At 35.0% G+C, this 12,962-nt stretch overlaps 1 protein-coding gene across 1 annotated transcript in view; it reads right to left on the bottom strand.

Annotated features, from left to right (window-relative positions):
- Positions 1 to 3,613: 3,613 nt before the first annotated feature.
- ACADL (acyl-CoA dehydrogenase long chain) overlaps positions 3,614 to 12,962 on the bottom strand; it is a 37,537-nt gene continuing 28,188 nt past the window's right edge. Inside the window, exons 9-11 of the mRNA XM_029225957.1 lie at positions 10,847 to 10,974; positions 8,698 to 8,784; positions 3,614 to 3,842 (exon numbers count right to left, since the gene is read on the bottom strand). Of these exons, the coding sequence (XP_029081790.1) occupies positions 3,749 to 3,842; positions 8,698 to 8,784; positions 10,847 to 10,974 (309 nt within the window). The 3' untranslated portion in view covers positions 3,614 to 3,748. The remainder of the gene's footprint in view (positions 3,843 to 8,697; positions 8,785 to 10,846; positions 10,975 to 12,962) is intronic.

Below are 12,962 nucleotides of genomic sequence, written 5' to 3'. Positions count from 1 at the left end.
AGCCTGTGCGTCTGGAGCCTGTGCTCCGCAACGGGAGAGGCACAACAGTGAGAGGCTTGCGTACCACAAAAAAAAAAAAAAAAATTATTGAGAAAAAAACGTGAGGGAGATCACTGGCAAATGTTGAAGCTAGAGGCTCATTACACTATCTTCATTACTTTTGAGTGTGTTTGAATTTTTCTGTAATTTTTTAAAAAGTTTCTCATGGGGCTTCCCTGGTGGCGCAGTGGTTGAGAATCTGCCTGCTAATGCAAGGGACACGGGTTTGAGCCCTGGTCTGGGAGGATCCCACATGCCGTGGAGCAACTAGGCCTGTGAGCCACAACTACTAAGCCTGCGCGTCTGGAGCCTGTGCTCCACCACAAGAGAGGCCGCGATAGTGAGAGGCCCGCGCACTGCGATGAAGAGTGGCTCCCGCTTGCCACAACTAGAGAAAGCCCTCGCACAGAAATGAAGACCCAACAAAGCAAAAACAAATAAATTAATAAACTCCTAGCCCCAACATCTAAAAAAAAAAACAAAGTTTCTCATGATAATGAGATTTCAAAAATAGCGAAAAACTCCCTTTCAACATTTATTATAAAGCAGTAGACATGATAGGCCTACAGTTGGCTTCCATCTCAATGTCAAATCTTTCCAATGACTCCAAATAAATAAATGCTGTGTGTGCCAAAAATAATACTGACATATGAAAAAAGCCAGTCTCCTAGAAATCTTATACCTTGAGCAATAAACTACTAAAATTACTAGATTAGTAAAGATTTGCAGTTAGATTTTTAAAACAGCAAATCAAAACAGCTTCTTCTATATATTGTCATTTTCAATGACAACATCAAAGAAATAAAGGGCAAAAATAATTTTAAGGCAATAATTATGATTCTAAAAATCTCAGCCAAAATCCAAAATTACTCAGGCTTTTTGATTCTCATTAATTATTTACACAGTGTGGCTTTCTTGCTGTGTTGGTCCAGTCTGTTCCTTTGAGCATTATTATTATTTATCATTTCTTGAGCACTTAGCACTGCATGAGATACAGATGATAAATTCCTTCCCTAGGGGACAACTATCAAAGCCATACAAGCAAAACACGAAGATAAGCTATTTAAGAAATGAAAACTAAATAGAAGGTTAAGGAACACATTCTGAGTTCCCTGTTTTGCTTTTTGCTGTAAGCTCATGCTACAACACTGGCTTCTTTTGGGGGTGCAAAAGAAGACTGAATTTGCAAGATAAACAACTAGCTTAGAAGAGATAGAAAACAGATCTCAGGGATCATTCCAAGAAAATATCCTACCTTAGAAATCCTTTCACTTTCTGATATAGAAAAATTACAAGAACCTATTCCTAGCTCTAGTGGACCGTAATAACTGTGCGTGTGTGTGAGTGTGATTAAGGGCTGCCCAGTAGACTTTCTGTTCTCTTTCTTTTGATAATACCACTCTCTGCTTCAGGAACTGCTTCCCCCAGTCTGTGTGCTCCTGATGAGACTGTCAATTATAGTGCACCTTTCCCCACCTTATAATGATATTGTGCTGAAGGATGTAGGTCTGGAGCAGCCCAAGGTCATTTTTACAGGCCCTATGATGAAATTTCTCTGCAGTGTGCATTAGGCCAATTTGCAAAGAAAAGTAGAAATAAACAGATATAGTGTAAGTGCTGACAGTCCTGAACCTCAATCAGGCCCTTGAGACATGAGTTCCTACAGTTCTTTAGATTGTATGAGCTGCTCTACAATTCATTTTGGCTAGCACACTCAAAGTTTTTGCCTAGGATGGTCTGAATTGGGTTTCTTTGTCATTTGCACTTGAAAGAATCCTGAGAAGTTAAATAATTTGCCCAAGGTCCAATGGCTGCTAAATGGTAGAGTCATCATTCAAACCTAGGTTTGTCCACCTCTACATAGCAGGCATTTCCTACTATGTTACTTTACTGTTTATCCTACAGATGTTTAATTCCTAAAATCTAGTTTCCTGTAAGCCTGCAAAAGGGGCTGGGGCTGGGGCTGGAGCGGTTGGTCTAATTCTGTATTGTTTCCTGGTAGTAGGAGTGAGGTGAAAGTGGCAAATACAGTAATATCTAATAAGAATTTATTTTAACCAATTTTGCGTGGTATTTACTGAGCAAGGACTCAAGTTGGCAATCATACAAACTTCAACTCAAGAGCAAATTGAAGGTATATAAGACTAGGATAGAATGGTATCAAAGTATTTTCTCTACTCTCTGCTCTACCCAGTTGTAAAGACTGCATTAAAAAACAATGCTTAGGGGCTTCCCTGGTGGCGCAGTGGTTGAGAGTCTGCCTGCTGATGCAGGGGACATGGGTTCGTGCCCCGGTCTGGGAAGATTCCACATGCCGCGGAGCGGCTGGGCGTGTGAGCCATGGCCCCTGAGCCTGCGCGTCCAGAGCCTGTGCTCTGCAACGGGAGAGGCCACAACAGTGAGAGGCCCACGTACCGCAAAAAACAAAACAAACAAACAAAAAAAAACAATGCTTAATACCCACAACACCAAATAAAATGTTTAGGTTCTTTAAGTTAAACAAGAATACACCTATTTATTTCCATTTAAAAACTACTTTATTCACTGTCTCAGCAATATATGCAAAGAAAAACAAGTACTAAGATGATGCTAGCAGTTTACAAATCAATGGCTTATTTTTTGATAATAGTCTCAAACCGAACGTCATTTCCTCACTTTCCTACTTTAAATGCTTACTTTATTTCCTTTACTGCCTTTATCATTATTTGAAATTATTTTGTTTATTTACTTGCTTCTTACCTTATTTATTACAACTTATTCACTTATTAGCAGGGATCTTGCCAATTTTTTAAATCATATTTCTCATCATATTTTTAACAGCCTGGCTTATAGATGACACAAAGTGTAAATCTGTTAAATTAATTAAAAACTTACACTGCTTCAAAATAAAAGTCACTGTTTTGATACCTATAAATACACCAATATCTTGAAACTAAAGGATGATGGATTATTCTGTGTTCTCCTAGAAATTAAACTGGGATGGAAATCTGTTGAAAGCCCAGGGGTCAGTGGTTGAGGCAACCAGTGGCATTCTCTAGTGGGGATTTGCTTAGCTGAGTCTAGTGATTCTAAGGCTATAAGGTAGGAAGGCTTCCTGCTTCAACCAGAGCAGCTCTTCACACAACAGGATTTCACAAGGACTCGGCATAAGCTTTGGCTTGAAGAAAGTGTTTCATTACTTAAAAACAGAGGTTTAGGATAGGGTGGTAGAAACCACTGTTTGGGGGAATTTGGACTAAGAGATAGCTAAACATATTTTGCATTGTAAATTATATTTATTTTTCCTTTTTAAAGTCAATGTGCTGTAAATATTATTAATCCCATTTTTAAAGTATAATAACAAAATTATTTCTGCCTCAATTTTAAAGATCTAAGTGACTACGCTCTTTTAGAATTTTAGGGATAAATGAAACATTAAGGCTTCTAGAATCAGAAAATCTTTGCCTTTTAGCTATACAAAAAATTAAAAGTTAAACCTTTTAATTGGAAAGGTTTAGGATCCTACCAACCTTTAAAATAGAAAACTTTAGGATATTTGGATTCAAAGATTTCTCCTCCCACTGTGTTAATCTTGTATTTGATTTCTTTCTCTGTAGAAAGAACATATAAAAACATGTTTAGTGTTCCCTCCCTTTCCAGGTGGTATTTTATCTTGAGTAGATTTAAAATCAGATTAGTTGTAATAGGATTCCAGGATGTGGGCAGATGTCTACTTGTCACTGACGATCTCTCTTGCAATTAGCTCCTTCATTATTTCATTGGTACCACCATAGATTGGCTGAACTCGGGCATCCACATAAGCTCTGGATAAATAAGAAGATGATTGAATGAATAAACAAAAGATATTAGAAATTATAAATTTTGTCTTACCAGGTAACTATTAATTACTTTAAAGTGTTCATTTAATGAAATCCAAACAATAAAAGTTCTTTGTAAATTACTTTTTTTTCTGTATGGCATCCACCCTAGATTGGTATAATTATAAAATTCTATTAAGATATTGATCATTTGTATAGTTTTGTTTTAGCCTGCTTGAAGAGATTACAAATTCAAAATAACATTTCTAAGTATGTTTCTTTTGATTTAATTTTGTAAAATTCAGCACATTAACATTCCAAAAAGGGCAATTGTAAATTTAGAAATGGATGGAATGTCTTAATATCTTGTTACCTTTAACGTTTCCCCCCAAAAGCTGAAATCTACTGGTTTTATAAAAAGCAAAAGAGAAAAGAAAGTACATATTTTCTAACATCCTTTAGATTCCCATCACTACTGCTGCCATCGGCAGTATAAACTGATGCCTCAGAAAATATTACTTCACAAAGTTAACAAGTAACTTATTTTTTGGAAATGATTAACAGTCACTCCAGTAATGTATGAGGTTGAAATACTGAGTGGCTGAGTATACTGCCATAAAAAAACAAGAAGGAATTCACTTTTGGTAATGATGACAGCAACCATAACACTATATAGTTGGTTTTACCTTTTCTCATGTCATTTTATCCTCTCAGCTCTGGAATTAGGGAGGATAAATATTATTATTGTTTTGCAGGTAAAGGAACTGAGATGCTGAAAAGTTAATACATATACTAATTAATGGTTGCTATTTAATGGTCAAATAACAGATCATTGGCAGCCTGGAATGAAAAGGTAGGTATCCTGCCACTTTGGCAAGTATCTTTTTTATTACATCTCAACATTTTCATTGGTCCAGAAATGTAAGATTAGTTACTGAGCTTTGGACTTTTCTAGTAGACAAATTCAAAGGCATTTTTTTCAAGCATTAAATTTTTTTTTAATTTAATTTGAGACAAATTAAATGTGCAAGCTCTCTAGGAACATGACCAATTCTGAACTTTTCCTTGTCCACGTTCACCACGGAACCTTACAAACAGTGAGCGCTCAGTAAATATTTATTGATTTGACTTCTTGTATTACAAAGGAGTTTTAGAGTCTCAATAGCTGCTTTCTTATGAAACTTGAAATCTAGAGACATATGTGTTTTCAAATATATTTTTTCTTTTGAACAGATTCCATTGTTGCCCACAAAATCTAGCACTTTCATTTACAGGACTTACCTGGCATTTCAGCCTACTTCAGCAATCTCAATGCTTTTAGACATTTTTGGATCAGGTTGGGCATATTTTTTTTCACATTAAAGAAGTTCCAATGGAGTAGGTAATTGACAGAGATCAGTAGCCCTTTTATAGGTTACTAATTAAATTCAGTCATCAACTAAAATTAACAGAGAATGGCAGCAGAAGGAATGTTTAACCCCACAGTGATGAAGCTATCTCAGGCTTCTCTTCCTAACACTGCAGACAGGTCTTGAAATCGCAAAACTTAAGCCTCACTTGTTATAGGCCCAAGCCTAATGAGTAAGACTGAAGTAAACTCACATGCTTAAGACTGGTTATTTTTAAACAAACAGAAAACAAATAAATAAAACAAAACCAAAAAGCAAAAAGCACCTCTTTGATCTGTGAAACCAAGACTCAGCAACACACACATAGCTTAATCTTAGGATATAAAAACACAATTAGAATGATTTTTTTCTATCTCATCAAAGTCTGTACACTTCATCCACATACTGCCTAATGTATCTAATTAGCTTTTTTGATATTATCTTACTACTTTCTCTCGTTATCTTATGAAAAGTTCCTTCCCTATGTCTTTGGGGAGAGAAATAGCAGTCTAGTTTAAAAATTCATACAGTCTTCAAACCAACAAGCTGGCCAAGGGGATTATTATTCCTGAAAGGAAATGTCAAGTCTCTCAAACTGAAACTAGGGATTTCAAATAAGCCATCAAGCTACAATTTTTGCTTGCTATTGACCTGATGGAATTGCCTCCGAGAAAACAGAGACCAAGACTTATGCTACGCTCTAATCTTGGACCATGTAGATGGTTGACTCCTCTTCACCTAACATGCCTTTCTTAGGAACCGAACCAAACTAGACAAGCACTGAGCCATGACATGTCTACATACCCTGCAGCAGTTATAATAGCACAGTTAAGTAGAAAAATATAAACACCCATTATTATTTTACTTTCTTAGCATTTTGAATATTGTCAATAAGGTGGATTAATATTATGAATAAACATGAAAACACACAGGAAAAATTCCAGAGATGATTTAATTTGTGCTGGCATAACTCAGTGTTTACTTTGATTTCATGACTATACAAAGATAAAAAAAAAAATCTGCTTTTGATTAAGGCCTGTTTGAAGTAGTTCTGGAAGGATATACCAAAATCCAAGTCCAAGGATTGATAAAGAAAAGGAAATCACTTAGCTACTTCATGCCTACATTCTGAAGGAAGGAAAAACCCTACTTGTTGCTGAGTTTTTATAAAAGGTTATAAATTATATACACCCTGTGATTAAAGCTTTCTGAGCTGCCCAGTGGCTACAGAAAATTAGTAAATTATACCTAACAGAAGCTCTATGCTGGAACTTCTGGAGCTTCTGTTTTTAATGTAACTTGAATAAATGTTTATTTTCCTCATTAAGGACTATAAGCAAATCAAATGTTTTCAATTATGCTTGCCAAAATGATAAATTTGAAAGTAAGTTTCAATACTAGTTTGATAATTTTTCTCTTTTAGATACTCTGTATTTAGATTAAAATTATAAGAAGTTTTTGGAAGCTCATAGCATTCTCATTCTCAGATTCAAAACTAAATTGGACTTCTCTCTATATAGCAAAAACTTCCCTGAGAAAATTTTATAAACTGAAAATATTGCCAAATAAAAGGAAAAATATATCTTCTGCTATGAGGAGGAGAAATGCCATGGAGAGATTACTGAGGCAAAAGACTATAGGAAGAGGGAAAGAAGAAATTATGGAGATGGAGGAAGAAATATGGAAGAGGATGCTGCCTACTGACAAACTGGTACTGCTTCGAAATGATAACAAGAATATTCATATATAATAAAATAAAAAGGCTATAGTTTATTTTAAAGTTGAAGGAAGTACAAATTCTACTTAGAAAAAAATAATACTTTTGATTTATTTTTAGAGCAAAATAGACAATAAAAGTTTTAAGACATGACAACTTAGATCCTTTTTATATGCAGGTTAATTTTTCTATAATGTCTATTTTTTTTTTTTAGTTTTAAAAAAGTGATAATTTGAAAGAAGACATACAAACAACCAAAAGGTATATGAAAAAATGCTCAATGTCACTAATCACCAGGGAAATGCAAATCAAGACTACAATGAAATATCATCTCACACCTGTCAGGATGGCTATTAACAAAAAAGCCTAAAGACAAGTGTTGTCGAGGATATGGAGAAACTGCAATACTGGCGCACTGTTAGAGGGAATGCAAAGTGGTGCATCTCAGCTGCTACGAAAAATAGTATGGGAATTCATCAAAAAATGAAATAAAACTACCATATGATCCAGAAATCCCACTTCTAGGTATTTATTTGAAAGAATTGAAATCAAGACCTCCAAGTGATGCTAGCGCTCACATGTTCAATGCAGTATTACTCACAACAGCCGAGATGTGGAAACAACCTGTATGTCCATGGACAGATGAATGGATAAAGAAACTGTAGTATAACATATAATGGAATACTATTCAACCTTAAACAGAAGGAAATTCTGCAATATGTTACCACCTAGATGAACCTTGAGGACATTCTTCTAAGTGAAATAAAGCCAGTCACAGAAAGACAAATACTACATGATCCCACCTACATTAGGTATCGAAAATAGTCAAGTTCATAGACTGAAAGAGGAATGGTGGCTGCCAGGGGCTAAGGGAAGGGGGAAATGGGGAGTTACTAATCAATGGGCACAAAGTTTCAGTTAAGCAAGATGAATAAGTTCTAGAGACCTACTGTACAGCACTGTGCCTACAGTTAACAATACTGTATGGAACACTTAAAATTTTGTGAAGAGGGTAGATCTCATGTTAAGTGCTCTTACTACAGTAAAATGAAATAAAATAAAACAAAATAAAATGATTAATAGTCAATGTAAATTAAAGGAAGAATAGTAACCTATTTTTTACCCATTAGATTCACTTAAAGTTTAAAGGGCAATAACATTCATAGCTTAGGAGGAGAAGTCATCCTTAGACTTTGTTCATTTGAGTACGAGTTGCTTCAAACTGGAGGAAATGATCTGGAAATGCATTAAAATTTAAAATATGCATACTTTTGAACTAGCAGTACTACTTTTGGGACTTTGTCCTGTTGTAATCAAACACACATGTACCTAAGATAAATGTATGAAGGCGTTTATTGCGGCATTGTCACAGTAAAAAACTAGAAAAAACCTGAATAATTAACCATAATCAATTATAATAAAATATTTTTCAACAATAAAAAAGGGATATTAATCCCTCTGTATAATGATTCAAATAAAGCTTTAGTATGTTATATATTTATATTTATTTACATTTATATGTAGTATATTGTATAATGCAGTACATCTTCACTTTTTAAAAATATGACAAAATCCTAGTGGTGAGCTGATAACATGAAGCTGTTTCTACCTACTTGAACACACTCCATAGTCAGCTGAAAAATACAAAGATTTTGCACCTCCTTTCCCTTTGTACTCAATGGACAAAGGACAGTTAAAGAAATTTTCCTTTCTCTTCACACCACCCAGAAAAGTGTAACACAACAGGCATACTCACTTTGCAATTGGGTACTCCCACATGTATCCCCAGCCTCCATGCAGCTGCACGCAGTCATAAGCTACACTGTTCTGTAACTCAGATGCCCTAGATGACCAAAATAAAAAGCAGAAAAGGAACATTTGAAATGAATTTTCATGAGATGTTTTACAATCAGGAAACAAATTATTTATGATTGTTTAAATGCTTACATTTATCAAACAATTAAAATTAGGCATATTAGCCAACCAGAGAAGATTGATATAAATTCCACGTGAAATAAATCTCAAGAGAATTTTCATATAACAAATACTTTCTTCATCAATTATACTTCTGGCTGGGTTTTTGTTAAGTCTAGAAACAAAATGTAGAAAGCTTAGACTATTTATTAGGTGTTGGCTACCTTAAGCCTGAAAAGAATATAGTAAAAACTTGAATTTGGTCTAATTTATGCAGATTCTCTATGTGATCTAAGTTAACTGAATAATTATACAGTCACCTATTTTCTTTTGCCTTGTGTAATATGTGTTTTTTTTCTTCAAATGTGTCACTTCCTACCTAAAGGTTGCAATTCTGAATTTTAGTAACTGAAAAAAATGTTTTTTCATAAATAAACTGAAAGTAAAAGTGAAAACCTAAGAGGGCAGACCTCTATTAAAGTACCTACTATCATATAGGAAACTTATTAAAGATTATTTGGGAATTATTATTCCTGAAGTACATGTATATTAACATGAGGTGCTTGAGAAATACCCTTTTCTGATCTTATCACAACAATTTTAACTATTGTTAAAATCCATGAGATGGCTGGTAGGAACTTTATTCATCTTAACATAAAATACAAGTTAGTTCAAAATCTTTTCAACTTACTTTCAACAGTGGGAAATATAAAGAAAAGGTAAGCATAGACACATTTTCCTATAAAAAATAATTTTTAACTCAAGCCATAGGACAGGTCAGGATGTTCCTGAGAAATACAGTAACAATATGATGATTAACAGACAAGGTTCAGGGGGCAATGATATTTGGAATTCTATACATTTTTGTATTTGGCGAGTATTTTAGTAAAATATTTGCTGGGTTAAAACTACTTGCTCCCTCTGCTCCAATATGAAACACCAGTATGTCTATAAACCTGGTGTTTTCAAAAAACAAAAAGGCCAACAGATATCCAAATATCTCTTTTTCCAAAAATATCTAAAATATTTTTACTCTTTTTCCCACTAGTCAAAAAACTTGCTCTAAAATGTAAATGTAAAACGTCTCCCACAAAAGTGCAAGTTTCTAGTAATTCCACATGACTTTTCAACCTGGCAACTTTATTATTTTGGAATCATTACATAAACCACTATTCTGCATATTTCCCCATTCTACTTCTGACTGAACACAAGTTAATGAATAATGACAGGAATTTTTTCCAGGTTATTTTTGGGCTAATGAGATGTGAGAATGTTTGTTTTTAAAAGAGGAAACAAAACCCATTTCCAGAATTTGATTTAAACTATGTTCTTAAATCCTAAAATACACAAAAGCCTTATAGGGGTCTTTTTTCATTAACACATCTTTAATACCATTGCTAATCATCTTTAATACAAATGAAAGTCATTCTATACTACATTTTTTTTTCCTTTTGCTTAACAGAGCATGTACAACTTTTGATTGGACAGTCAAATCTTCAGAAATTTTTCTTAGATATGGAAAACATCTTAAATAGAAAAATCCTGCCCAATCTACTCATTTCACAGATATCAAAATGTTGGCCCAGAAATAATTTAATTTAATTGCAGTTATTTAATGAAAGAATTGGGACTCTATCTCAGGACTCTAAGTATTACTGTAATTTTGTGATCTCACTATACTGCCACTCTTCAGATAATTTGAGATTAAACTACTATTTGAATGAACTAATCAGTCATCCTATTTTAGTCTCTTAATATTTTACTTTCAATGGCAAGCTAAAAGTTAAAAACCAACTTGAGTAAGTTTTAGCACATTATAAATTTATATGTTTAATGGGGCCCTTCAGCATTTTTTAAAAAGGTGGTTCTTATTGCTAGTTTTCATTTACTTAGCCTTCTTCCTTTAAGACCCTCAAGGCTGAGTGTCAAGTTGGAGGAATTCCATAACAATCTGTGCAAACACCACATTTTAATTACCATAGCACGCATACCAATATTTCGCCATGGAAGCAGTGGCAGAGTCCAGACGTTTCGTTTCATGCAGCTGGAGACAGCTGTCCACAAAAGCTCTGGTTACACAAATGTGTGTTTTTAATTCTGCTAGCTTATGCTGCACTGTCTTGAGTTTAAAGGAAATGAAAGGAAAAGATGAGCATAGGAGAAGAGCATATTTTGAGTCACTTGGCATATCAAAAATTATACAGTAAAATATCTTTAGAGCAAAACAAAAGTGGAATTACTGTTTTTTTTTCTCCAAAAAGAGGCATATGTTAACTAAACAGCTCAAATTAAAAACCCACTATATTTCATTGCTAAGAAAACTTGTACTAAAAGATAAGATGCAAAAGTAGATAAATAGATAAATAACATTTCATGTTTTAGGTTAAAACATTTAGACCATCTAGGGAACTTTTCGAAAAACAGCATGACTTTAATGGGTGAACACCATCTTGAGGTACAGTCCTTTAGGTACAGCTGTTGAAAACACCTATTTTTGTCCAGAATCTAAATCCATGAAGAATTTTTCTCTATTAATGAAATTAAGTATACACATTTTCTGCTTTTTTGTCTGGGAGTAAAGTAATAAAATAACAAGCTGGAGGGACAACATCAAAAATATTTATTAGACATTATTATTTTATATTGCAAAGTATTTAATCTAGATCTGTAGAATTCAATGGGAGAATAACAGAATTAGAACACTCATGACATCAAAGTCCAGTACCCCCCAACCTCTTCCACCTTTCCCTGCCCTCCCTCTTATCTCTTTCAATAGCTTGCACAGTCTCTAACTTGAACTGAATGGTCTGGAATTGTCAGCGATAACATACACATATACCTCCTCCTGCTGGCCACAGACAACCAATAGTATTCTTGGAAATCATTCTATCTAGACCATCCTCAATTGTTCTTGATTGCTCTAACTTCAATCAAATTTTCTTGCATTCCTGACTCTTGGCTCTCACACCTTGAACTCTGAGTTTTCATGTGGTCTCTTTGGCACCAACTCTTGAACCACCTTCAGGAAACCGGCTTGTATTTGAAATACTACTGGCTTTCCACTTTGGGTAACCTCCAAAAATACACCCTGTTCTACTTGAGCTCAAGTTCAAGGCTCAGCTATGGTCAGCTGGCTCTATCTTCCTTGTGGAAATTCAGATAGGAACAGAGTTTTGATCATTCTGCTTGGAATTTATGAGTGAGACCTTCACTGTGGCTAATAAAAGGCATGGAAGTTAATGACAGTGGCACTAACTTGGTGGCACAGTGAAACTCAAACTAGAAATTATGAATGCACCCAACGTACGTAATGGCAAGTCCAAAGCCATGATTGCATTCTCAGAAGAAGGCTTCCTGGACCAGATATTCAGAGGATGTTGACCTGCCTTTGCTACTTGTTACAGCAATCTCAAACCACAAAACCAAACCCTTAAAAGCATCATTGTAGTGGAGACAGTTTGGGTTCTTACCATTTCTGGAAAAGAGTAGAAAAGGAGTATAATAAGACCCAGGACCAGGCAAGACCAGGGTGTTGTCAGCTGGAGAAGGAGCTCTGAGGGACAGACTCCTCATATGTGTATGAACATAACTACTACGCTGATGGAAAACCCAAACTGACTGCCTTTCCCATGGGCTTACTCCATCCTGTTCTAGAAATAGACAATGTGACTGGCATCTAATGATTCTAAAGCCAAGCAGTGGGGAGGCTGGCACCACACTTTTCCACCTCTTGTATCCTGGCCTCTAATTTAGAACATGCCAGGTTTACCAAAACTTTCTTCCTCTCTCATACTTTCTCTTACTTTTTCTACCTCCCTTTCTATCCATTTCTATTTAATGAGGCCAAATCTCTAAACTTTAATCAGCACAAATTTTCCCACCCCCACCCCACACATCCAAGTGTACTCACAGAAGAATCTGAAGATAACAGGAAATGAAAAAGCGGGGGAATACCCTTCCATATATTGAACACAGATGACTAATATATTCCATGAAAATCCCTGAAACTGAGGTCTTGGCTTACTCTTGGTGTAGGTCAATGACACTGCCCATGACACTTCATTTGGAACATAAGGGGGAATCTGACAATTCTCAAGATACTATTGC

The sequence above is a fragment of the Monodon monoceros genome, unplaced genomic scaffold, assembly GCF_005190385.1.
Source record: "Monodon monoceros isolate NGI ecotype Baffin Bay Population unplaced genomic scaffold, NGI_Narwhal_1 Super_Scaffold_16, whole genome shotgun sequence".
Classification (NCBI taxonomy): Eukaryota; Metazoa; Chordata; class Mammalia; order Artiodactyla; family Monodontidae; genus Monodon; species Monodon monoceros.
The sequence above is the reverse complement of the archived record's forward strand: the minus strand, read 5'-3'. Positions and strand labels throughout refer to the sequence as shown.